Source organism: Melospiza georgiana, chromosome 18 (genome assembly GCF_028018845.1).
Source record: "Melospiza georgiana isolate bMelGeo1 chromosome 18, bMelGeo1.pri, whole genome shotgun sequence".
In the NCBI taxonomy this organism is placed as follows: domain Eukaryota; kingdom Metazoa; phylum Chordata; class Aves; order Passeriformes; family Passerellidae; genus Melospiza; species Melospiza georgiana.
This window is the reverse complement of record NC_080447.1, coordinates 10,992,391-11,017,510: the sequence shown is the minus strand read 5'-3', so window position 1 is coordinate 11,017,510 and position 25,120 is coordinate 10,992,391. Positions and strand designations below refer to the sequence as shown.

General features: G+C 42.4%; 2 protein-coding genes across 6 annotated transcripts in view; one reads left to right on the top strand and one right to left on the bottom strand.

Annotated features, from left to right (window-relative positions):
* Positions 1-4,555, bottom strand: part of DEPDC5 (DEP domain containing 5, GATOR1 subcomplex subunit) — a 43,412-nt gene extending 38,857 nt beyond the window's left edge. For all 4 annotated transcript variants that reach the window (XM_058036675.1, XM_058036677.1, XM_058036676.1 and 1 more), the window contains exons 1-7: positions 4,379-4,555; positions 3,700-3,817; positions 2,890-2,977; positions 2,170-2,216; positions 1,751-1,836; positions 866-949; positions 154-203 (exon numbers count right to left, since the gene is read on the bottom strand). In XM_058036675.1, the coding sequence (XP_057892658.1) occupies positions 154-203; positions 866-949; positions 1,751-1,836; positions 2,170-2,216; positions 2,890-2,977; positions 3,700-3,757 (413 nt within the window). In that variant the 5' untranslated portion in view covers positions 3,758-3,817; positions 4,379-4,555. The remainder of the gene's footprint in view (positions 1-153; positions 204-865; positions 950-1,750; positions 1,837-2,169; positions 2,217-2,889; positions 2,978-3,699; positions 3,818-4,378) is intronic.
* A 320-nt stretch (positions 4,556-4,875) lies between these two features.
* Positions 4,876-24,831, top strand: PRR14L (proline rich 14 like). Of its 2 annotated transcripts, XM_058036776.1 has the most exons (9): positions 4,876-4,924; positions 6,152-6,644; positions 7,708-7,789; positions 9,010-15,310; positions 18,258-18,326; positions 19,069-19,237; positions 19,504-19,610; positions 20,539-20,610; positions 21,229-24,831. In XM_058036776.1, the coding sequence occupies exons 2-9, from the start codon at positions 6,195-6,197 to the stop codon at positions 21,503-21,505; spliced, it is 7,527 nt and encodes a 2,508-aa protein (XP_057892759.1). In that variant the 5' UTR covers positions 4,876-4,924; positions 6,152-6,194; the 3' UTR covers positions 21,506-24,831. The 2 variants fall into 2 exon arrangements, with proteins under 2 accessions (XP_057892759.1, XP_057892760.1); XM_058036777.1 differs by lacking the exons at positions 4,876-4,924; positions 6,152-6,644; positions 7,708-7,789; positions 9,010-15,310 and having other exon boundaries at positions 15,317-18,326.
* The last annotated feature ends 289 nt before the right edge of the window (positions 24,832-25,120 follow it).

The window sequence follows — 25,120 nt, the reverse complement described above, 5'->3', positions numbered from 1 at the left end:
TTCCCACCACCCATGGTGCAGACAGAAATCTATAGATGAGTAAGAGAACAATGAAACATGAGGGATTTTTCAGAGAAGAGTCTCCAGCTGGATACAGAAAACTCATGAAGTTAAAGCAATAAGTAACAGTAAGCCCTCAGAGGAGGCACTGACCTGATACCAGCAAATTCAACTTTTTGGGTGACATATGCACATGTGCTAACCTAGGAAAGAAGAGTTACAGGTGTTAGAAGAAGAGCAGGCTCAGAGTGAGAAGAACAATGTACATAAAACCCACTCAAACATGATTTTTATGACAGAAGTCACAAAGTCCATTCAGTGTAGTTACTACTAATAGCTCAGCCTACAGAACCTCTGTAATAGACACAGAAAATCACTTTGAACACAGATCAGCTCTAACTGGGACCATCTGCCTAATTCACTGCACTTAGAGGAGCTACAGACTGCACTTCAGAGATGCAGGCAGAAGATACTCTAATAGCTGCTTATTAAGTGGTACTCTCAGAGAGGGGACACTTCAGCATACTTCTGCTTGAAAAACATTTGGATTCATTTCCTTCCAAATGCAGCAATCATTAAAATTCAGAACACAAGCAAAAAAATTCTCTATACTCATTTTCAATGCCCAAGGCAGTAATCAAAATTATACCAGTGGAGTGGGAAATTATGGGATTTGTTTTTCTACAACATTTACACCAATTTCTCCAACTCTGATGTGCCACTTAAAGCACAAAATCCTCAGGAGCTGCAGGCACTCTCTTTGTCTTTGGCTCTCTGCATTTTGCAAAGCACTTCTTTCCATCCACAGCAAGCAAAAGAAAAGGTTCATCACCTGCACCCTGCCCAAGGGCAGCAGGGGCCTTACCAAACTCTTCTTCAGCCTCCACATATCCCCACGCCCAATATACTGATCTTTAAATGTCAGCTCCACCAAGTCCAAGGTCACCTCCTGGGAAATGGATAAAAAACACTGCTTAGATTTTACTGGTTGTTTCTAAGTAGGGCACACTAATCTGTTCATTTAATAACCAAATGTTACAAGAAATGCCATTCAAAAGCAAGTCAATATCCCTAAAACTGCAAGATAAAGGGGAAGCCCATACAAATAAATAACAAAGTTGTGTATGTACCTCAACTGCTGTGAGCTGCAAAACCTTGCACAATGTGATCAGAAAAAGCCCAAGGACTAAATCTGTACTATAAGTCTCAGTGCAGGTTGGAAGTTGAAATAAATTACTGCCATTGTCCATGATATTAAGGAAACCTCATTTCCTGCAGACTTTTGTCTTGTGCAGAATGTAAGTTCTGACTTTTCTGCAGCTCTTTTAACAGTTGGAACATTTACAGGAAATGCCTCTCTGTAAGAAGCTCTGTGGTACCAAATAATGCAAATCCAGGCCATGGCTCTTCTTTTAACTGGGCTACTTTCTGCTTTTCTTTATTGTGCCTGGTTCTCATGAATTTCTGAAATTTAAAAATATGAGAAATGTCTACATTTCTACCAAGCTCTGTGGAAGCAGGATCATAGAGTCCAAAAAGAGAGCAGAGATTGCAGGGAGAGAAGAGACACATAACAAACCAACAAATAATTCAAAAGCCTAAGGCTCACTTTCTTCGAGAAGAAGACTAAATATCTTTCAATGAAAAATAAATGCCTTTCTTCCCCCAGACTACTGTAGATGGAAAGTCACAGGGCTGTAACTTGAGTCAAGTGATGGAATGGATGGAAACAAGTGGCAAACCCACAGACCTTGGGGTCAACAACATTGACATGGACATCCTGGTAGGGCCGCAGGCGGAACACCTGTGCCACTGTCTGGTCCACACTGATCGTTTCTGCCAGAGAGCAAGAAAGGACAGCAGAGGAGTCAATGTCACCAACAGGTTCCAAGTGATTTACAGGTACAAAACCAGCACAGTCAGACTGTCATGAAACACACATTTCAGGCTAAAAAGTCAGGTTTGCTCAAACCATACTCGTGTTACCCAAACAAAAGCAGATTTAGAACTAATTGCCCATTTTCTGTTAAAATTCGAATCCTTCCCTTGCTAAACAGACAAAGCATTGATTTTCATATGAAATTAAATACACACACTAGTCAATTACAGGTACAGCCCAGTCAGGTCACCCTTCATATGGTATTACTGTGCATTAGTCTCAAATTTTACCTTTCTGCAGATCTTCCTTAAGTGACTTCACTTGGAGAAGCAGGGGACTAGCATGGAGAAGAGAAAAAAGGTAGGCAAGTTGAGATACCAACAGTCTCTTTGGTAAATCACACACTCAAAACTATTTAGTAACATGGACCACAGGATAAGATAAAGAGAAACGTTAATGTTTTCCAGAAAGCTTCATACACCATCCTCTCCACCTGTCTCTCTGTCTTGCTCCTTACACTCTCCATAATTATAAGGTACTCTTGGGGTAAAGATGATGCTACAAATGGGAAACCAGGTCACACAAGAACTTCACAGATCCTCACTTAAGTGTACTGCTGCTTTTCAGACAGAGACTGCAGGATGAATAGGTTCATACAACAAGGGCACAAAATTTTAATTTTGCCTAAGATATACTGGAGGATAGGAGAATAATCCTTAGGTAACAGCAGATCTAGGAAGAGGATACAGACATTGTTGATTCTATATTCAGGTGCTACTGGGCCGATGGAAGATCAGCAAACTAACACCAAACACAAAGAATTCCATAAATTTTAATGAAGCACTCTTGCTAAAGCTAGCCTCTTTACTTCTCTTTAGGCAGAAAAAAATCACGGCAGCATCCTGAAGCAAAGTTATGTCAGCCCTAAGAGCCTCCACTCTAGAAAGCACCACACATGAACAGATCCTTTCAGTGCTCCAACCTCACTGATACCAGTAAAAAGAACTCACCTGTATTCATCATTGGGATGTGCAATTTCCACAACATCTCCCAGCTTGATTTGAAGAAATACTTTAGGATTCACCACCAGTTCATCATCTACAAGACATAAATGAATGAGGGCAGTGAACAGCTATATGCTAAACACAGACACCTGCATGTTTGCATACAACAGCTCAGCATACATAAATATTCCAAACCAAGATGAACACATCAGCAAAATGCTTTCTATTCCCCACATGACAGGGTCCCCACGCAGCCACTTCAGATCAGCCACTCCTGCAGGCACAAACTCAAATAACAGAACTTTTACAAAAGAAGTGTTCACAAAAGACTGTGTCTTATTTAGGCAACCAGAATCATCTTCTGTACTTTTCATACAACAAACACCAGCAGGAAAGTAGACAGCTAGAGAATCTCAACAAGATTTATCAATGTGCTGTAAGTAAGTCCAGAAGCAGTGAGCAATCCAATCAGTGGCACACTGTTATTGGTGCTCAGAAACACATCTATGTGCAGTCATAAGTCACTGACATATGTGTCACTCCTTAGGGTGACTGAAACACCAGACTAAGAGAGAAGTGTGGCAACAAAAGGGGAGGAAAAAAAAACAAACCTATTTTATTTTTAGATACAATCTTGGTCTCTTCCAATAAACGTTCATTTATTTTGCTTTATCCTGTTATTAGAAAGAGCTTTCCAAACTCTGGCTGGAAATACTGCTTGTTACATCTTCACTCTTTTACAAATGCAATTTTACAATAAGACAATTGTTTTCAATTGAGTATTGATCTCACTGTTATGAGCAAGGAGATACTGACCACTGCCTCCAAACCCCTTCTTATGGATGACGAGCTTGTACACCTTGTTGGTTCTCATCTTGAGCTCCAGTTCCTCTCAGACGCTTTGAGCCAAGACGGTTACAGGCATCTTGCATATCTAACACAAAAAGGAAAGCAAACACAGGTCTCTTGACAATACAGAACCATTGTTTATGTTCTGCAGGTGAGCACAGCGCGCTGTCCTGGCCGATTTCACCGCGGCGTGGCAGAGCTGGGCCCAGCTCAGGAGAGCGAGGGGCAGCTACGGGTACAGGCACAAGGAGAGAGTGGGCTAAAAGTGTGCTTTTCTAATAGATTAAAGGATTGAGCTTGCAGAAGTGCTTTACAGAAAGTCAATTACCGAGCTATAGAGTCGTAGTGGGGAAAAAAGCCCCGTATAACTGAAATATGTTAAAATAAACTCTATGACTTGGTACTGACGCGGGTCGGGAAAGCAGCCCCGCTTGGTGCTGGGACCCGGCAGAGCCGCACCGGGGGCGCCTCAAAGAGGGGAGAGCAAACAAAGCCAAGCGGTTCCATTGCGCTGCCGTGCCTACGGCATTAAACAGCCACGGAACCGCTGCGTCCATTCGCTTACAGGGGAAGAGAAGCGCACCGAGACACCCGAGTGCCTGCCCGGAGCAGCGGCGAGGGGCACACGGGCCGCCAGGGTCCTTACCGCACGGGGGGCAGTAGCACAGAGCGAGCAGCAGGGCGGCTCACGGCAGAGCACGGGGGAAGGACACCGGGGAGAAGGGCGCAGTCCGGGCGCCAAGGGAGCCCGGGCACCTCAACGCTCCGCGCCGCTCACAGTCCCGGGCAGCGCGGCCGGGGCCGGCCGTGCCACAGCGGAGCGGAGCGCGGCGCAGTCCCGGCCCTGCTCGCGGAGCGCCCAACGCGGGGCCCGGCCCGGCCCTGCCCCGGCGGTGCCGTCCCGCGGGTACCGCGCGGCACTTCCGCGTCCGGGGCCGCGCGCCACGTGACACCCGCGCCGCCACCGTGGGAAGGAGCAGGGGACACGCCCACTATGGGGGCGGGGCACGAGAGACCCGGCCCGGTGATGGGCGGGGCCGTTCGGGGGCGGGGCGGGCGCTGCCGGAGGCGGGGCCACAGCCCCGGCTGCCGGTTCCGCGCCGGGCCCGCCCCGGATGCGGAAGTGATGCGCGCGGGGCGGGGCGGGGCGCGGCGGGCGCGCACAGCGGGGCCGGCGGCCGCCGCCGCTCAGGTAACGGCACCGGGCGGGGCGCGGGGCGCGACGGGCGGGCCCCGCCTCCTGCGCGCGCCGGGAGTTGAGCGGGCTCGAGTGGGCGGCGCGGGCCTTGCTGAGCACGGGCGCGGAGGAGACACAACCGGCGGTTGTGTAATTACCGAGAGCGGCGATCTCCGGTGCGCCGCCGCAGGGCGGCTGCGGACCCTCGGTCTGGGCGGTGCGGGGGCTGCTGCCGCGGAGAAGGCGCGGGGCTCGGGGCCGGGTCCGTCGGCGCTGCTGGGGCGCTCGGAACAAAGCGTCGCCCCCGGTCCCGGCGCGGCTGGGCTCGGGCGGCACCGCCGGGACGGTGATGCTCTCCCGGGACCACTGGGCTCCCGTGTTCCCGGCGGGCTGGTGCGAGTTTCCCCGGTGTCTGTACCGGCTGCTCCTGCTAGAGGAGCACGCAGCAGCGCTCGGCTGATGAGCCCGAGTTTCGTTAAACTGAGTCACTGGTGCTCCTCTAAGGCCTGGCTTAGCCCGCTCCTGTCCCTGAGCCTCCGGGAGCGATTGACGGCGGCGTTTGCACGGCGAGGCTGTCCCGGTACCGAGAGCAGCGGTGCCAGCTCAGCCGGAGCTCCTGGCCCGTGCTCATAGAGCCGCTGCCGGTGTTCGGGTCCGGGCCGAGGACGATCGGGAGCGGGGCTGTGTCCTGGCACAAGGCACCCTCTGCACTCCGGGACAGCACAGAGTGACAGGCACAGGCTACGGCCGATGGCTTAGACAGTGCTCGTTTGAGGCACAGAATGTGAAGCAAACTTGGAGCTCTTTTCCAAAGACTAGAAACTCATGAAAATCCCAGGAAATCAAAGAGTGCTTTAGTTCTAGTGAAGGAGGAGGATGTCTGATACAAGCCCCAGTGATTTGCTTTATAACCTCTTCTCAAGTTATTCAGAAGATGTGGTTAAATCTGCAGGGAGATGTTTGAATGTAGAAATGAGGCTTGGGAATATCTATTTCACTTTATTCTCTTCATTTGTTCATGGAGCATTTCCTTAGGTACTCAAATCTTCCTCAGCTGCTTTCTTAAAGATATATTTGGAAGTGTCTTTCTTAAATATATATACTTGAATCTTGAGGAATTAAACTTTTCCTTTTAATCTAGTCCAGAAGTTGGATTTCAGTGATCCTTGAGGATCCCTTCCAGCTCAGGGTTTTCTATGGTTAGTCCAATGTACGTTGATTTAACGTTGCTTTTATTTTTAGGATAAACTGAAAAGCTCAGGGCAGCTGATCTTCAACAGCCCTGATGCTCTCATCTGGGGTGGAGTCTCTCCTTGATTCCTCTGTGTCTGCTGTGACAGAGGAGTTGTACCCTGGGCTGCCAGAGAGCTTCTCCAGGGACCTCATGGCAGTGCCGGGGCCCAGCCTGGGCTTGGATGCACAGTCGGATGGGCCAGTGCCCGTGCTGGCACACAGGGATGGGCCATGGACTTCTGCCCTGGGAAACTTCTGCCACCAGACACAGGATCTGGGTGATGTGCTCCAGGTGATTTCTCATGGACCAGCAGAATCCTTTCCTGAAGAATTACTACAGGCTGGAGACCTTGCAGAGGATGAAAAAAGCAGAAAAAGACACTTTAGGAAACTAGACTGTTCTGGTGATGGGTACCAGAAACAAGATGAAGAGGCACAAGGTGCTGAGGACCAGCATGCTGAATGTTGTCCTTTAACTCTGGAGAAAAGTTGGTCAGAACAAGTAAGTGAATGCAGAAATGAATCCCTGCATGACATAATTGAATTTAGGCTTAGAGTCACCAGGCAGTGAGTTTGGCAATGGGTTTCCTGGTTCTTTTTTGTGTCTTCTAGTATAGAATCTTAAAATGGTTTGGGTGGGATGAGGACCTGAAGGTCATCTTGTTCCAACCCCTTGCCATGGGCAGGGACACCTTCCACTAGACCAGGTTGCTCAGAGCCCTGTCTAGCCTGGCCTTGGGCACACCCAGGAGAGTGTGTGTGTGTCAGTGTCAGTATCTGGATTATTGTGGGTCCAGTGAAAAATTAGACAATAATTCAGTAGACCAGCAGTATTTTAAAATACCAGTGTTTTCACTTGCTTAAATACTGCTGGAATGGTGTAAGGCAGATATGGAACTCAGCACAGCTGAGTGTTTTACCTTAATTATTGGGTGTTGCATAATTTTGTGTGTTTAATTCCAAATTTTGATATCTGTTTGATTTATCTGACTTTTTTAAAAAATATTTATCACTTTTGTGAAATTAAAATTGTTAAATTCCTTATAGTCATTCTGTTTTCAAGATTAATTTTTGCATATTTCCAAATGCAGGTGGTTTGGTTGTGGGATCATGGTTTGGTGGTTTTGCTGGCAGATCTAGGTCACCTATTCCAGGGTTTGTGGGTTTGAGTCCAAGGAATAGTAGAAGGCAAGTTCTAATAGAGACACATCTTCCCAGGAGTCTAGTGGTAGTGGTTTGGGGGTGTGAACTAGACATGGAGGCTGGATTACTCTTCTCATTCCAATTTTCAACAATTTGCATTTTAAGCCATGTACTTATATTTTAGCTGCCACATCACAAGATTGAGTATTCACTGCAGTTAAATACACACATCCTTAGTGCTTGTGTGAAGCCCTTGCAGTGCAAGGCTGATGTGTCTGGAGGTTTCTTAGTGAATTGCTTATTCTGAACTAACCCAGCTGAGCAGATGCAGTCCCTGAGACATGAGACACTTGAGAAGATCTAACCATTTTTCTGTCTAACCATAGCTAACCATGTCTGACCATATTTCTGTCTTGTTTCAGGAGGACCCTCACCTAAATGAGCAAGAGGCAAAGTCTTTGAGAACCTATTGCACTGAAATTGCAGGATCTCTGAGGAGCACAGGTAGTTATTTAGCTGTACATCCCTATCCAGCCCCTGCTTCTCTCCCAGTTATTTATTGTTGATTTAAAACAGATGAGTGATTGTGAGATGGCTCATTTAGAAAGTATTACCCTGTGTAACTATAACACTATCAAAACTTAATGCTTTACTTTCTCCTGGCAGGGTATGTACTTGCCTCAAGACCTTTTCTGCAGAAGATGTGGTTTAGTTATTTGTTTCCAAAGCAGAAGAGGTTTTTTAATAGCAGATGTTTTGTATTTCCTTTTGTTTCAAAGATGGAGTGCATGAGAGCAGTAATAGCATATATATATATATATATATATATATAAAAGTATTACTCATTCTTTTTTGAGTTTTCTGAAAAATACACTTGAAAGTGCAGAATCCAAAGAAAGAGGACAGTTAAAGTAATTATTAATTTCATGATCCTCCATAATTTTCTAGATCCATGTACTTTGGTCACTTTGCCTGCATCTAGTAATTATTTTCTTTTCCCTCCCTGCCATCTTTACCTAAACTTGTATTTAGCTTGCAAATGCCATCTAGTCTTGGTGCTTGCAAGGAAAGAGGGAAAAGATCTGCAGAAGTCTGAGTAAATATGTTCCCTGTAAAGTTTTGAGTATGAAGATATTTTACAGTAACTGTAATATTTTTAGTTAGCACCTTCTTTGTGATTTTACAGAAAAAAGTTTATTAATAATCTAAATTGCTTGGGCAGATGAGATATGTCTTGTTTTCCTGTGGATGAGTTACTGACAGACATGACTCCAAGGAAGAAGAGATGGAAATGGCCACACAATGGCCAGCCCTATTTCTAGGCTGGAGCAGATCAAGTCCCAGCCTATGTTCAATTTTGATCTTACAAATAAGCATTATTTTAATGTTGGCCACGGCTTCCTGTGTGTTAAGCTACAGGACCTGCATTCACCTAGCTTGATGTTAGAGGAATCTGAAATGTACAGGCCTTGGACTGCCTGCTGCTCATGGAAGTGTCTCTAGTGAAAAGGATTGTTTTTGTTGCCTTAGCTTTGTAGTGGAATAGTTTGTTTCATCCATTAAAGACTTGTACTAAAATTGATAGCATCAATTCTCACTTTTAAGAACATTTGGTAACCAACACTGCACAGTGTTGTGTACAACAACAAAGGTACTTAATAAGCTGAATGTCTTCTAAATTTAGCATATAGTTCTGATTTGCTTTATTTTTTTTTCTTATGCAGAAGAAAACCAAGCAAATGTTCAGGTGACAGCTGAAACTCTGCCAAAGCTCACTGAAGAAGTACAAGGTATGAAGGCTGATGGGACTAGGATATTTAGTAAAGCAGGATACAGGAATGACAGAGTGAGTACAGGTCTTCCACCTGAGGGCAATCAATGCCCAGTCATGGCCAGAGCTGGGGTTTCAGAAAGCAGCATCTTAGGTTTTTTAGGGCCTTTAAAAGTCATGGACATTGGAGCAGCTGCAGATCATCCACAAAAAACAAGTGACTATAGTGGGTCAGAACCCCGTGCTGCCATGCCATTGAGAACAGGGGGGAGTGATGTGTCTGTGTTGGAGGTTAGAGAAGAAAAGTTACCCAGACAAAATCCGCTTAAGGAATTCAGTACATCACTTGCTAATTGCCAGACTTGTCAGCAGGATGAAGAAAATGATGCTTATGACTTCTTTAAGGGTCCTGTACCAGAACAAAAGGCACCTCATGAGTTGTTCTCAGCAGAAAGCTGTAGAACACTCTCCACACAAAGATCTAAAGTTTTATGTCCGGTTCTGAAAAGCAGCTGTTATCTGGACTTTGGAAATATGCCACCAGAAGGCAGTTCTGCAGTTCACAGAATTCTCAGTGAAACCCCCCAGAAGTACTTTCCCCAAAACATCAAACACCACACTCTTTATGACCACGGAACTGGGTTTTTAAAAAACCAAACTTCCACATCTGCACCACTAGAGAAGATCTCAGTGGTAAGGAAAAAAGGATTATCTGGTGCAAAACCTGATCCTAGGGAATTAAGTGCTGCTATAGGAAAATCATACCGCTCTGAATCTGAAGAAGCTGCTGAAGTCTGGAGAAAAATTGCTGTGGGAGATAACGTTGAAATTTGTAGCTGGCCTGAAGCTCAAAAGGCCGCTAACTCTGAGCAGTGTCATTCTCCAGTTTTTGGTTCTGTTGCTTCATCTCCTGAGGAGTTCTCAAAAGAAAAATATAAAATATTCCCATCAGACGGTGAGAAACTGAAAAAGGACCAGTGGCAATTCTCTGTCAGTGACCCATGCAAGAATGATACAAAAGAAAATAGTTTGTGGATGGAAACAAGTAACATTACTTCCCATGAAACCGGGCAGAAAGACATCTGCTTTTATAGTACTGCCAATAAAATCCCTCCTCTCAGTAACCACAGCTGTCTTCATCTTGGTACCAAGCTAGGAAAAGACTCACCCAAGGCACAACTGCTTGAAAAGGAATCTGGGAGCAATAAAACATCAGAAGAGTTGGCTGGTGGTTTAGCTGGAGCTGCAGAAGCTGATAGTAATGACAGCTTATACACTGGGAACAAAACAAATTTGTTTTATACACTAAATGTAACTCTACCTCCTGTTTTACAAAAATCAAGAGAACCTCATTATAAGGAGTGTCTTCCTTGTACTAATAATGAAGTTTCATGCAGGGACAAGGCCTGGGATAATTGGTCTAGAAAAGAATTAATTGCTGCTTCTGGAACACCAGCAGGAAAAGTTGCTGAAGTTTTGCTTCATAAAGACAAATTCAAGTCTTCTGTAAATTACATGACTTTTGATAACCCTAATACAGCAAGCAGAGTATCCCAAATGAATATAAAATCTTCTGCAGGAAATATGGAGAGAATGGTCATTGGTTTAGAAAATGAACATTGTCACACATGGCTTTATAATAACAAGAGTATAAAAAACCAGGGTCCAGCTGCCAGCACTTCCTGTATTTTATCAGGGAGTACATGTGTGGATGAAGTTTTCCTGAACAGTCAGTCTTTTGGTGTTGAAGTTGATAAGATTGAAGAAAATGATAATCTGAAAGGAGTGTCTTCATCAGGATATAACAGTAGAGAGGCAATGATCTTTCCAAAAGCACACACCCCTTTGGCACGTGGATCTCTTTGGGAAAATGACTGGGGCAACAGAGGTAGAGCTCTGCATGGTACAAATTATATTCCCACAGGAAAAAACATGTTTTGCTCAGCATATACTGCAGAGAAGTCTGCTGCTACCTTGTCAAGAGATGAGGTTTCAAATAAGAACATGAAGGTTGTGGAACAATTTGATCTTTGTAAAGCAATGTGCAGTGAAATTGTTTGTGACAGAGATGAGGCAAAAGAACACATTGGCACGTGTGCTTCCCAGGCAGAGGAGTTTGATAAAACAAAAGCTTTGGATTCCCCAAATGCTCCTGAAGGCAATCAGAGAAATAGGACTCGTGAACAGCTATTAATCAGATTTAACAAAAACACCTGTGCTCGTAATTTTGGATTTTACAACTCTCTGTTAGGCCCATGGAAGAGAGAACATGAGCAGGAAGAAATGCCATTGCTCCCAGCTGATCCCTCTGAGTGTAGCCCTTCAACCTGTGATCCACAGCCAGCCCTGGACAGCGTGAACATTCCAACACAACATGCTGAGGAGACCCTTTGTCCCTTGGGGAATCAGTTTCATCCCTGTCAGAGTGAGTGTGATGTCCCAGTGCTGGGCAGTGAGCAGCATTTAGAAAGTTTAACCAACCAACCAAACACTGGCTCACAAAGCACAACCAGTTCTGTGGAAAGAGACAAAACTAATCCTAATCACAGTGAAGAGGTTCTGCTAAAAACAGGTGGTGACCTGCCTCTGTTGGACCATAAATGTGCAAGAGAAACCAGGTTTAAAGGAGCTCTACGAGAGAATGTAATGGGTTTGGACTCTTTAATTGGTGTGAAAAATGAAGATTCTTCAGGATCCATGGACTCCATCAGTGATCTGATTGAAGAGAAGACAATCAGACTACAAGGACATGAGAACAGATGTGAAAGAAACAATAAAGGAGCTCTTAAAGAAAACTTTTCTGATGACAAAGCACAGTGCTCACAGCAGGCTCGTTTTATCCAATGTGCAAAAGAGCAAGCAGAGCTGGTGTTTGCAGGAAACAAAATGCAGCAATCTTTGCCAAAGAGAAAGTGGTTGGTGGAGAACCAGGAAAATACAATTAGTGCTCAATTTCTGCCCATTTCATCCATTCATGGGAGTCTTTCATACAAGCCAGAAAATAGGAATATGCTTTCAGATACAGAAAACAGAGAAAGTCTGAGTATAAATCCTATCTTAAACAACTCTCACCCACAGTTAACTATTGAGCCTGGTAAAGAAACTGGTGCTCAAAAGGGCGTTGGTCCATCTCATTTTGGAAAGTTTGACATCCAAGAATCTTGTGTTGAGACTCAGGCAGATTCAGAAACTGTGTCAGCTCTGAACTCTCACATCTCTCTGCCTGGGAAAGAAAAGCTGTGTATGTCACCCAAGAGTACACAAAGAGATAATTGTCATTCATCTTCAGCTGAAGTTTTTAGCAAAGATACTTCAATGACAAAAATCCTTTCTGTAACAATTTCTGTTAAGAAAAAAATGAGCAATATTGAGATTCCATGTTCAGGGAATGAATCAGCAGCTGGCTCTCTGAATGGTGCCAAAAGCTCAAAAGTCTGTGACCACAGCAAAGAAAGTCTGAAAGGTGAGGGGCTTTGCATGCCAGCTGGGAAAGACATGGACATGAGCTCACCAAAAAGTCTTCCTGGTCAAGAGAAGTTTAAGAATACAGATAAGCCAGAAAATATAAATGTGCTGTCAGGTACAGAAAACAGAGAAAGTCTGAGTATAACTCCTATCCTAAGCAACTCTTGCCCACAGTTAACTTTTAAACCTGGTAAAGAAACTGATGCTCAAAGGGGTATTTCTGCATCCCATTCTGAAAAGTTTGACATCCAAGAAACTTCTAGTAAGACTCAGGTGGATTCAGAAACTGTGTCAGCTCTGAACTCTCACATCTCTCTGCCTGAGAAAGTAAAGCTGTGTCTGTCACCTGAGAATACACAAAGAGATATTTCATCTGCAGACAAAAAAATTAGCAAAGATACTTCAATGACAAAAATCCTTTCCGTAACAATTTCTGTTAAGAAAAAATCCAGCAATATTGAGGTTCCATCTTCAGGGAATGAATCAGCAGCTGGCTCTCTGAATGGTGCCAAAAGCTCAAGAGTTTGTGCCCACAGCAAAGAAAGTCTGAAAGGTGAGGGACTTTGCATGCCAACCAAAGACATGGACATGAGCTCACCAGAAAGTCCTTCTGGTCAAGAAAAATTTAAGAATACCTGTGTACAAGAGATGATGGGAAAAGAGGAAGCCCCTAGAGGAAGGCTGCCCAAAGATTGTTCATGGGACTTGTTGGAAGATTCTGAAGAGTCTGGTAGCAAAATAGTCCTCCTCAGGATTGAGAATTATGGAAAGGTTTTGGAAGAAATCCCAAGATCCAAATTAAATAATCTTTCAAAAGAAAGACAGAATGATACAAAGCTCCCAAACTCAGCAGGTACTAGTGTACTTTCAGAAACTGTGCATGACTGTGAGGCTGGAGCTGTATCTGCCACAGAGGCTGCCCCAGAAGTGCAGGATGATGCAACGCCCACGTTTTCTCCACCTCTGAGCACACTATCAGACACTTGCAAAGAGCCATCCCCAAACTGTGTGGTTTGCAGTGAAGCGTGTGTGCCTTACAAATTGAATGCATGGAGCAAAGATAATGTAAAGGAAGTAACAGAAGGCCAGGACAAAATACCAACTGGTGCAGTTTGCAAGGAAGATGGGGCTTTATGCTCAGAGAGACCTGATCAAATAGAGGAACGTCAAGTATTTATACATAAGAAGTATGGAAAGATGAAAGCACATCAGTTGGACAAGGCACAAGAAGAACAGAAGTTAGAACATCAGGAGAAAGCAAAAATCATACTGCAACCAAGTGTGTTGCACAGTTCCGAACTCTTATGCAGCTCTTCAGCTGAGTTGATGACATCTAGAAGTACGAACTTTGGGGGTCCTTCAGAGGAGATTGTTGCTGTAAGAGGCAGTGAAAGTAAACTATGTAGCACTTTACAAGAAGTTAAAAGGCCAAAGATTACCACAGATTTTATTAGTTCACAGCTTTTGAAGACTCAGGACTCAGAAATGGAAAACCTGAACCTTAATTTAGGGTATGATGGGATCCCTGGTGCCTTTGGAACTACAAATAAACGAAGAGGAACTACAAATAAACCAAGAGGACCTCTTCCATTAAAAATACAACCTGGAAGGACATGCAAAAAAGTTCCCACATTGTATCAGCTAAAAACCGTAAGAAAAATCAAAACAATGAAAAGTTCACCTGTCTCTGAGATTCCCCTGGAAATATTCCCTAAACAGGAAAACCCGCTTCTGGAATCTTTGTACTTTGCATGTAAAGCACCAACAGTGGAAAAGGAAACAGCCATGAGATTTGTGCATATGCCAAGGCAGAGGGCCAAGAGGTGCAGTTTGTTGAACAGCTTGAAATTTAGAAAATGTACCAAAGAACCAGCATTGCTGAGCAAGTTGTCTGCAATGGCCAGCAAGCTCCTGGCCCCTGCCAAAAGCAGCCGTGACTTAGAACCTCTGCCATCTTCTTCTGAAATTCTTCCAGTGGGTGACAGGTACAGCCAATGTAGATCTAAAAATCTCTTGGAAGCCTTTTCTTGCATTAACAGGAACGTACACTCCCGCTGGGCTGACAGCTGCTGCACCAAGATGTTCAGCTTTCAGCCTTTGGCACTTTATCCTGTAGAAACTACCAAAATACTTTCTTCAGATTTAAGCCACGAACCTCCAGCCTCTTGCTTGGACACCTCAGTTTTCCCAATTTCTTGCCACATAAAATTGGACTCCAGTCCTGTGACAGACCTCAGAGGGATTACATCCCAACACTCTGTACATCACAGCCCAGTTTTCAGAGAAACTCCAGCACCAGCTTCAAAGTGGACTTTGTCTTTTCTCCTTTCTCAGAGCTGTTCAGATACAACAGCTTTCCAGGAAGATTCCTGTGTAAATAATGATCTTCATTCCTCTCACTCCACAACAACCCCCAGGACTGTTGCTGTTTATCCTGACCCTGGAAGAAACACTGTAGCTGGAAGAAGAGGAGGTTGTTCCACGCTCGGCCTTCACACAGTTTTGGCACTTTCTTCCCCTGGATGTTACAGGATTTGGACAAGAAGAAGAAACTTAACCAGCCATATTCCCACCATCCAGAGACTGTTTATATCCCAGCTGGCCCAGGGTTTGAAAGGGGCCAGGCTGCCGAGGTGTGTGTCCCACGGCCTGGTGTCCTCACTGCCGTACTCCCTGGGCAGAGTGTTGTCCATATGGAGTCAGCACGGTCCCGCTGTCTGTCCTTCCGAAATCACTCCTCTCCTTTCCAGTCACTGCAAGTGGCAGCCAAGTGTGGCCATCGAGAACAGGTAAAACCCATCACCTTATTTCTGAGATTAAATGTGTGCAGGGTATATTCTTGCTCCTTTTTGGGAGGGAGAGGGTGATTGCAGCTTGCACTGGAGAGTCAGTTTCTCCTGTTCCAGATCTACACATTCTGCTCCAGGAATGGCTCAGCGTGGAAGATCCTTTCTTACAGAACAGTCTTTTAGCTGAATTTAAATATATTGCCTTCACTGCTTTAATACTATCCTGTTTTGGCAGAATGGCTAACTCTATTTTCTTCTCCCTTGCAAAATATACACACCATGCATCAGAGTATATAATGCAAAAGGTGAGCTACTTCATTAGGTCTATTCTGAGTGACTGCAGAGGAACTGGATTTCTGAGGTAGGAAAGTTTTTTTCAGAGGTCTGAGCCACAAAAACCCCTTGGAACCACTGTAAAATGCTCAATATCAGGTCAGGAAGAATTGTAAAGGGCGGGGGGTTGTCATTCAGTAACATTTTTAATTGCATTCCATGACCATTCTATGCTAATTGAAACCTCTTTATGCATGCTATGGATTTTCATATGTGATGCAGGCACAAGCAAATGTAGCTCCAGTTAATATTGGTAATGAATTTTTCTCTGTGTGTCAATCTTGTTACAAGTGGGAAGAGGACTGAAATCTATTTTGCATATTTAATTTTACTTTGCTATGAGCATTTAAGATCATTTTGCTAATAAAAAGAATGAAAGAAGTTCCTAGCTCTGTTCCAGGATTTTTGCATGCCCTTGAGCAAAGATTTTGCCCTCTACACCTCAGTAACATAGGGCAGATCAGTCCCTGATTTTGTCACCGTGCATTTCCTGGGCAGAGAGCTTCATGAGCACTGACCAAAGTCTGTTTAATTAATTGGTTTGATTAGTGTGGCAGTCTGTGGAGAGCTGTTGAATTTAGCCTGTGTCACAGATTGACACAAGTGTAACCAAAAATCTTGCCAGATAACAAATGCTGCACTTTGCTTTGTATAAATGGGTAACATACCTAAAAGTTTATCACTTGTTAATATAAATTGTAATGTCTGCCAAAGGTGTGAGTGAGCAAAGCACTGCTCCATTCTGGAGCTGTCTGCACTAAAAGAATTAAGTAGAATAATGGCATAGAGACAATTTTTGCAGCACATTCTATGGGACTTACTTCCATTTTCATTCCATACTCTGAAAGTGATCAGACCAGTAAAGTACAGTTTGAGCACTATACTTAACAATAACACATTGTCAAAAACAAAACATCTTTTTAAAACTGAGTTTAATGTGTATAATGTGAACTCAGTGTTTTGTGTTGCTGAGGCATGCTCTCCTTGGACTGGGAGATGAGAACTTGGGGTTTTCCCCATCCCTAAGTGTGCAGGCTCCTCAGCAGCTCGGGACAACACATCCAGTCAGCTAATGTGTCAGAGGATTTCATTCCTGATGTAAGGAGTCATTGGAAAAGTGCTTTGCTATGAGTGGTGATCTCTTTCCCAAAGGGAGAGTATTCAAATCAAACATCTTCAAGTGAAAAATAATCCAGAGTTAAAATACCCTAAAACTCAATTTGGTTTTTTTTTTTTCCTCCAAAATACCTTACAGCTATGTGTATGAGGCAGACATAAATCTGTCCCACTCAGCTGTTTGGTACATAAATGTTAGAGGTATGTTTTGTGCAGTATAAAAGCCTTTTCAGCTCCCACTATGACAGAAATTCTTGCCTGTTTTAAGATAATTAAAAATCAGAAAAATCAAAAAGTTCCCTGCAGGCCATTTTCATCTGGAAAAGATTTGTTCTCTTTAAAATATTTCACTCACAATTTGTGTTCTTAATAACCAGGAGAACAGGGAACTAAAGTAGTTGTCCTGCCTAACTTCCACTGTCCCTTCCACTATCAATAATAAAGCATTCTTTCAGTGAAGTTGTTTTCTAATTAATGCTTATTTGAATTAAAAATTTCTAAAGTGATTTCCTTCTGTGCTTATAATTTTGTATTATTATTGCATAAAACAATAAGCTCTGTCTCTGACAGAGAGGGCTCTGCTGCACTATGGATACAGCTTCCAGTAACACTGGAATAAGGAGTGGAATGTTGAAACAAAATGTTACAGTTCTGACATAAGTGATGAACACAATAACTGGGTTTTTCTGACCTCTTTATGTGTAGTTGGACTTCCCTGTGCTTCCAGCATGGCTGGTTTTCATTTCCTTTGTAGAACTCCAGTCTGGCTGAAACATCTTGACTTGAGAACAGTGAAGTGCATTTCACTGCTGGTTAGAGAGAACAGCAAATACAAGATTTGCTGTTGAATGTAATAAAAGCTGTCCTGAGTGATTTCCTGCTGTTAACAATTTGGGCACAAAAGTAAAGCTTAATATCAAAGGACTTAGAGCTGCTGTGCTGACTTTTATGCCATAGAATTCTGGTCATTACCAACCCTTATGGAAAGGCCTTTGGTTATTCCAATCAAGTAAGGGTACTGTGGGAGTTAGAGACAACAGGGAGTTAATTTAATGGAAGTACTTCCTTTTACCTGTTACTGTTGCCATTATGCACTATTTTCTTTAGTAACCAAGTCCTTCAAGGTTTTTGGTTACTTAAATTGTAAAAACTTGAAGTTTTGAATAAGAAAAATAGACTTTCGTAGAAAGAAGGACAATTTTCAGACTTTAAATAATTATGACTTTTAATATTACTGTCTCATTCTCTTTCTGTGCCTTTATTTCCTTTTCTCATTACTACCATTTTTAAAGGAAAGCAGGACAGTTTCCCTAACAATGAAATTTAGTTACCTAAACAGATGTGGCTTTCTTTTGTATCATTTTAGTCTTTCATTCTCATTCCTGATATGAGCATCTTGTCTTACAGTTTATACTAATAATTTTCCCTTGTCTTTTTATAGTGTAGCCCTAATTTCTGTCTGTCTTGTTTTGTTTTTTTTCATTCCTCTTTGACCCAGCTGTGCCATGTTACCACACTCACCTGTGCAGAGTATGGGAGCACTGCAGCCTGCAGGCCATGCAATACAGTGAGTATCTGGGGTGTTGGTATTTACTCTGAGTAGTGGGATCATAACCTTCCTCAGAAAGCCATTGTAATGACATTTTGGCTTTCAGCTTTTGGCAGTTCACTCCCAGAACAGCTTTCTGATTAGGAAGTGGGTGAGGTAAGCTGGGTGATGTAATGGAGGAGTGGAGGGGCAGTTATGCAAACACCACATAAAACATTGGTCAGAAAGTTCTGTTACTTTCAACCATGTTGTGCCACTTCTTATGAAATGAATATGTGAAACTATAGAAGTTTGACTCCTTACTTGGATAGAAGTCCTTTCTGCCTTAGCAACTGGATGATAGGTGCTGAAACTTCCTTCTGTTCCTTCTAAGTGCAGGGATGGCAGGTATCAGCTATATTTTATCTGTAAACAAAAAGTGTGATTAATAGTTGTGTCAAAGAAATTTGCTGGCAGAAAAGGAGGATTGATCCCTTTCTGTCAGTTCATATATAGAGCTGTATACTGTTCAGCTGTATGAAAAGGAAGAGAGTGGGGTTTTAAATGACATGTTCAAATACTCTGGCAGTTTAGGTGGTGTCAGTATCAATGTGGGATGCAGCAGGTTTGGGCTGTATGTGTGTGCCAGAGTTCATTCACTTGGGCCATTTCTGTGAAATGTGTTGGGGTTCTGTGCCCATATTGCAATTTAGGAACATCTCCTGAGAGCATTATCACTTGGGTATCAATCTAATTCATGTTCCCCTTTTCTCTGTTACAGTCTGGAAACTTCATTCCCTCCTCCATCCCCAAAGCCTCACACACTTCCAGAGCCATTGCCATCTCCCCCCAGGCTTTCAGCATCTGAGCTCCACATCCCTGCCCTTGATGAAGCAGATGCTTCTGTTCCAGCCTGTCTGAGATCCCAAGATGACACAGAACTGAAAAAAGTGAGTTCATTTTATATTTTAGATCTCTCAGACTCTTGGTTCTCCAGAAGCTGAAGCTCCTGCTGGATATTATCAAGTGACTGTTAAAGATGAGGAGAGAAAACAGAGTGCAGGTCCTACTCTGTGCTGCTGCAGAGAAAGAAGGTGGCAAACCAGAGAGGAATGTTGATTCCATAGATAATGTATATTCAGAATAAAAGAGAATTCTGATGACTAGTATGGTTTTAATTTCTTTGTTTTTAACTTTTCCATCTTTCTTTCTTAAGACTGAGCCAGAAAAGAGGCCAAAGAAAGTCTCACAGATCCGAATCAGGAAAACTGTTCCTAAGCCAGACCCTAACCTTACTCCAATGGGACTGCCCAAACCAAAAAGGTGAGCAGTGCCTCTGAAATGGACTCAAAGCATTTGAGTGTAATCATTTCAATAAATGCTTCTCTTACCACCACTATTTTATACAGTCCCAGTTGAGTGACATCTGATGTTTACTTCCTTTACAAGAAATGATTGACACAGCTCTATCAACTGGATCAAAACTACTGACTGGAGTTTAGGCAAAATGTGAAAAAGCAAGCTGCAATGCAATCATTTTTCTAAAGAAGAAAGGAGTTTTTGTTGATAAAGTGAAAATGAATCAACCTGCAGTGCACAGTGAGATGAAGTGATCTGTTAGGAAGTTCTGTTGATGCAAATTGTGTTGGAGTTTTTCAGTTTCTTTGTTTGGGGTATGATCTTAGGGAAGCATTAGCTCAGTGAAAGTGTGGGGAATCACAGTGCCAGATGTTGATAAAGTTTTCCAGTCAATCATCCAGTGTGCCTGCCAGTCATACTGGTCAGGTTAGTCATATTTCATCTAGTGTGACTTCTGTCCTAACCACAGGTACCACCTTTGACAAAGGGATGCATTTCTTCACAGATCAGCTGGGTAACTGTCAATAACTAAAATCAAGAGATGAAGTATTAATCTGTTAAACTGTAAGACTTCTCAGCTTTCACAAAAAGGTGAAGGGCATTTCCCCTTTTGAGCATCAATATTTCAAAGCATCACAGAATGCTGGAAGGAATATTGATCTCTGCAGAAAGGGCAAGTCTTGATACCAACCTTATAAAACACTATGAAATTATGTACTTAATGAGCTCATTTTTCATTCCTTCTGGTCCCCAGTTAGTTAAAGCATAATTAGTTAGCATTTAATTTAGGCACAGAATGCAAACAGTACTTGTTTCTTGTAAATCTGCTTGCTGTGAAGAGAGATTGTTATGAGATTCTTCCTTCTAGATTGATTTGTCATTACTTTTTCAGGCTTAAGAAGAAAGAATTTAGTTTAGAAGAAATTTACACAAACAAGAACTACAAGTCCCCTCCTCCTGCCAGGTTGGTTCTCCTTCCTAAATGTAAATTATTAGGGGGCGGGGGGAGATGAAAGGTGTATGAAAAATGAGAGGGAGATATATTCTTAAAATTGGTCTAGTTTAAACTGCTAGAGAAAGTTCATTTGAAAATAATACCTTTTACTGTTTGGATTTTTAAAAGTGAAATAGAATATGAACTAAGAATTTGCAGCTGGTTAAGTATGGATTTTTATATTTTTTTTCACTTATCCATTTATTCCAGTCTCCATCAAAGTACAGTACTTACTTTCCAAAATTCAAAGGGAATTACATGTTCTTTAAAATACTAACAATCATGGCCTGTCATCAAATGCTCAAACTTATTTATTCTGTAAAATTAAGATTCTATAATTGTGCTTTAGAACTGAAATACAAAGAGATTCTACCCAAATGTCTGTGCAGCAATAACTCAGCTGGCAGTAATGTGCATTGTAGGAGGTGTAAGGTACAGATAACATTACAAGAGGTGTGGAGGGGTTGTAAATATAAAATATAAAAGTTAGAAGTGCGTTTACCTGGGTTATGAAATCCCCCAATCTCCCTGTCAGTAAGGTGGCTGCTGCTAAGGTTTTCATGATTTTTGTTCCTTTTTTTTTGCCAGGAGCTTGGAAACAATCTTTGAGGAGCCCAAGGAGAAGAATGGACACTTGATCTCTGTCAGCCAGCAAAAGAGAAAGCGGATTCTGGAGTTTCAGGACTTTACCCTTCCCCGGAAAAGGAAGACACGAGGCAAAGTGAAAGCAGTGGGGAGTTTCACCCGAGCAAAAAGAGCTGCACTGCAGAGTGCAGAGTTAGATGTTCTTCTGAGTCAGAAGCTAATGGACCTTGAAGCCTTTTTTGCAGAGGAGGTTGAGCAGGAGCAGGCCTCCAGCATCTGAGGGAGCCCCTTAGCTGGAATGGTCCAGTCAGCTTCTTTAGTATTTTTTTCTTGGGACAAGTCTACTGACTTCTTCAAACCTTACTCTGCCACTGCTCTAACATCTGATAATCAGTTTTTGGCTGTGACCCTCTTTAAGGTGCTATTTTTTTTTAAATGCTGTTGGAGGGATTCTTTTAAGTCCCTGTTTGAGTGTAGCACAGCCACGTGAAATTTACCCTTCCTTTCTCAACCTCTGGAAATTACTGCTTATATTTAATTAATTATGTTTATGTATCTTTTGGGGGTAGAGTAGGAGTGTCAGGGAGGAAGTAGTGCACCTTCAGTGATGCTAGAACTCTGTACTCCAGATCATTTGCACATTTGAGTCTGCTGTTGTTACTGTAATGGCTATTTTTAACAAGCTGACAAAAGAGATAGGGTGTTTGATAAAGAAAAATTCTAGCAAACACATTCTTGATAAACCACTAACTTTTTGATAGTTAAAAATAGCTCTCTAGATTAGCATACAATTGTTTCTTCCTTCTGTTAACTTAGAAGATTCCTTCTAAGTATCTTTGCCCTTCCTGGCTCCAGGCAGCAGAAGCCCCACATAATTAGACATTAAATAACTTGCACTTTGTATATGCTTCTTTTAACACAATTCAATTCAAAAAAAGATAACGTTTTAAGGAAAAATGGTGCCCAGTACTATTTTTTCCCAAATAGAAGAGTTTTTTACTTACTTGGCTGATGCCAACTTCTTCTCCAGAGGAAAAGGTAATTGGTCCATGAGGGTGTTAAGCTGCAGGATACATAGGCAGAGATTTTTATTTAACTGAGCTGAGCTGCTGCATGCAGGGAAGACCAGCAAAATCTTTTATACTTATTTTAAAGTTATTTTAATTCCATTCATACTAACTTGATTTTAATGTCAACAAGAAGGGTTTGGGGTTTTTTTTACCATTTTAGATTTACAGTTCCTGTAGCTCATAATTAGACACTCCCTGTACAGCACTGTTGTACATAATAGCCAGTGCTGTACAAAGAGCCTCTGAGTATGTGGGCATTGTTTTTGTTATGTAAGGCCATATGTAATTATCTGATGCAGCACTGGGCAATTTCTCAGCTCTACCTTTGGAAGGAAGAGAGCTCCCTTCTGGCATAACTTCTGTTAAACTTCACTTGAAGCATAAATCCAATGCTAGCTGTTGTTCAGGTAATTTCTGTCCCTTAGTGCCTAGAGAAGTTATTCAGGCAAAGCTGTTGTTGCTGGGATGCTCAAATTTAATTAGTCTGTTCTTTCTTTTACTTGTCACTTGAACTTGCACTTTCTTATTTATCTACCCATATAAGAGAGTTTCTATTTACCTTCAAATTGAGCAAATATCTAATGGGTGGGTAATTTTTATAAAGTCCCAATAAATGCAGGACTGCAAATACCATCATTATCTTCTGTTGCTCTACCACTTCTGTTACTGACCAAACAGAAAACTAAATGTTAACAAGCAATCTGTTGAATTGCAGAGCTTTGAGAGTAGAGAAATGGAAGAGAATTATTACACTGTGTGTGCCTGAATCTTGAAAGAAATCTAATCTGGGTTTGTTTTGCTCCCAGCTTATGTGCTGGAATTTGTAGAAGTTTATATTCTTGTTTTGAAGGCTAGTTATCTTTAATCAGGAAGACTGAAGAAAAGAGAGGAGTGCACACTTAGAGTAGTAGTGTTTGGAGTTTGAGGATAAAATAACAAGGCAAACTTTGAACATATTGACATAGTATTTTTCTGGTTAACTTACTGGGCTGTTGTAGAACATTCTAATTGATTCTCTTTATTTTTGTAAAAAGAAATCCCTAAAAAACAAAGATGAATTGCCTCCTAAAAAATGTTTGAAAGTTTCCCTATGTTGGCTTATTAGCCCAATTATTGACTAGTTGGAAGTGGTAGCAAGAGTGAGAGATATATTTTTATGGATTTGTGCTATAGAATGGGATTGTTACAGAGCATTCATTCACCTTCTATTAATATGGGAGGCTTCCAGTGACCCAGTTAAGCTGTAACCTTACTGGGGCTTTCAAGGAAATAAAGATTGGGGTGGGGGGGAAGAGACTTTGGTCCAGGAGAAGTTCAGACCTCTAATGTGCTTCAAAACATGGAATGTGTTGAGTCTTTTCCTTTGGGTTGTGTTGGGTTTTGTTTAGGGTGGGGTTTTTTACTATCTTCCCTATTCTCTCTTGTTTCTGATTGCATTGAAATAAGATTTATGAACTTTTTTCCTACAGTGGAGAGAGCAGAGCAAAGAAAACACTCAAATACTCTTCAGTTTACAGAAATTGGGGGAGTTACAAAATGATGTTGCAGTTGTTTAGCTTCTCCCAGACCTCAGTTTGTGGAAACCCAAACACACAGCATTAATCTCTTTTGGTTTAGTGTTTGTATGACAATGTAAGCTAGTGGAGACCAAGCATCTCTTTCCCTCCCCAGCATGCAGGTGTCAGTCCTGCTTATGCACTTTTTTGTTTTTTCCTTTCCCACCTCTGTTTCTGTTTACAGCACTCATGGAACAGCCCTGTTCCTTGTGGCTGCTGCTTGTACACTGGGAGTGGGGACTGGGTAAAAACTGGGCATTTCCACTCTGAGCTGCTTCTGGCACAGTCAATTAAAAGTAAAAAGTTGTAGAGGATTCATCTTTTGGGGTCATGCATACATCCCTAGCACAAGGATATGTACACTTGCCTTTTCATTAAGTGGACCCACTCCAGTGGGGATGTTTTTGTATCACCATGGAAAGTACATAACAAACTGATGGCCAGAAGAGCTTGAGAAGGATTGCAAAGCTTTTGCCATGTCCTGTCTCTTAGTAGAGCCAAGCAGCTCTTTGCTAAATTTACTGATTGTCAGAGATAGAAGGATCACTTTCAAAAAAAAAAAATAAAGAAGAAGAAAAAACTCATTGTTTTCATCATGCTATGACTAGAGCAGCTAAGGCTCCTTAATGTATGTACAGCATTTGCCTGCCTGGCTTGTGTCTGCATACATTTGAGTTCCTGTGCTTGCTGGATCTGAGTTCCTGCAAGCAGTTCTCATTCATTGTATTTTATTTCAGGTGGGCCTTTGGTATATTATGTTCCAGGTGCTTTTCTAGACTATGGATAGTAACTGTGGATTACAAGTCTGTATGATGCTATCAAGGTAACAAATAGCTCAATGAGAATTTGTACATTTGTGCCATTAGCCTCCATCATGCTCTTGGCATTTTGTTTCTGTTCAATATTGTGTGAATCTAAAATTTTACTGTTTCTTTTGTGTGTGTTTTTAATTTATGGAAATAAATTTTTCTGAGAACTTTTCAGGTTTTTAAGGCCTTTAGGCTTGTATGGGTAAATATGCATGATAATGTCTTACATGCAGGGGGGGAAAGGTCAAATCTCCAAAGAGATCAGCACTGTTGGGTTACAGGGAGTGCTGTTATTGAGACACAGAGGAGCAGTTCTGGTGCTCCTTCAGCCCAGCCTGGCAGATATTAAGCATGATCTCAGCTGCTATTCAGAATACTGAGGCAGCATCCATCTCTTCAGGAAGCAGAGTAGCAGGAGCACAAACAGCTGCTCAGCTCAGAGCTGGGATTCAAGGCTGAG

Bases quoted from the DNA above. Each gene is read 5' to 3' on its own strand.
- PRR14L (XM_058036776.1), top strand. From the start codon at position 6,195: ATGCTCTCATCTGGGGTGGAGTCTCTCCTTGATTCCTCTGTGTCTGCT. The intron at 6,645-7,707 runs GTAAGTGAATGC...GTCTTGTTTCAG, and splicing joins AGAAAAGTTGGTCAGAACAA to GAGGACCCTCACCTAAATGA. The intron at 18,327-19,068 runs GTGAGTATCTGG...TCTCTGTTACAG, and splicing joins CCTGCAGGCCATGCAATACA to TCTGGAAACTTCATTCCCTC.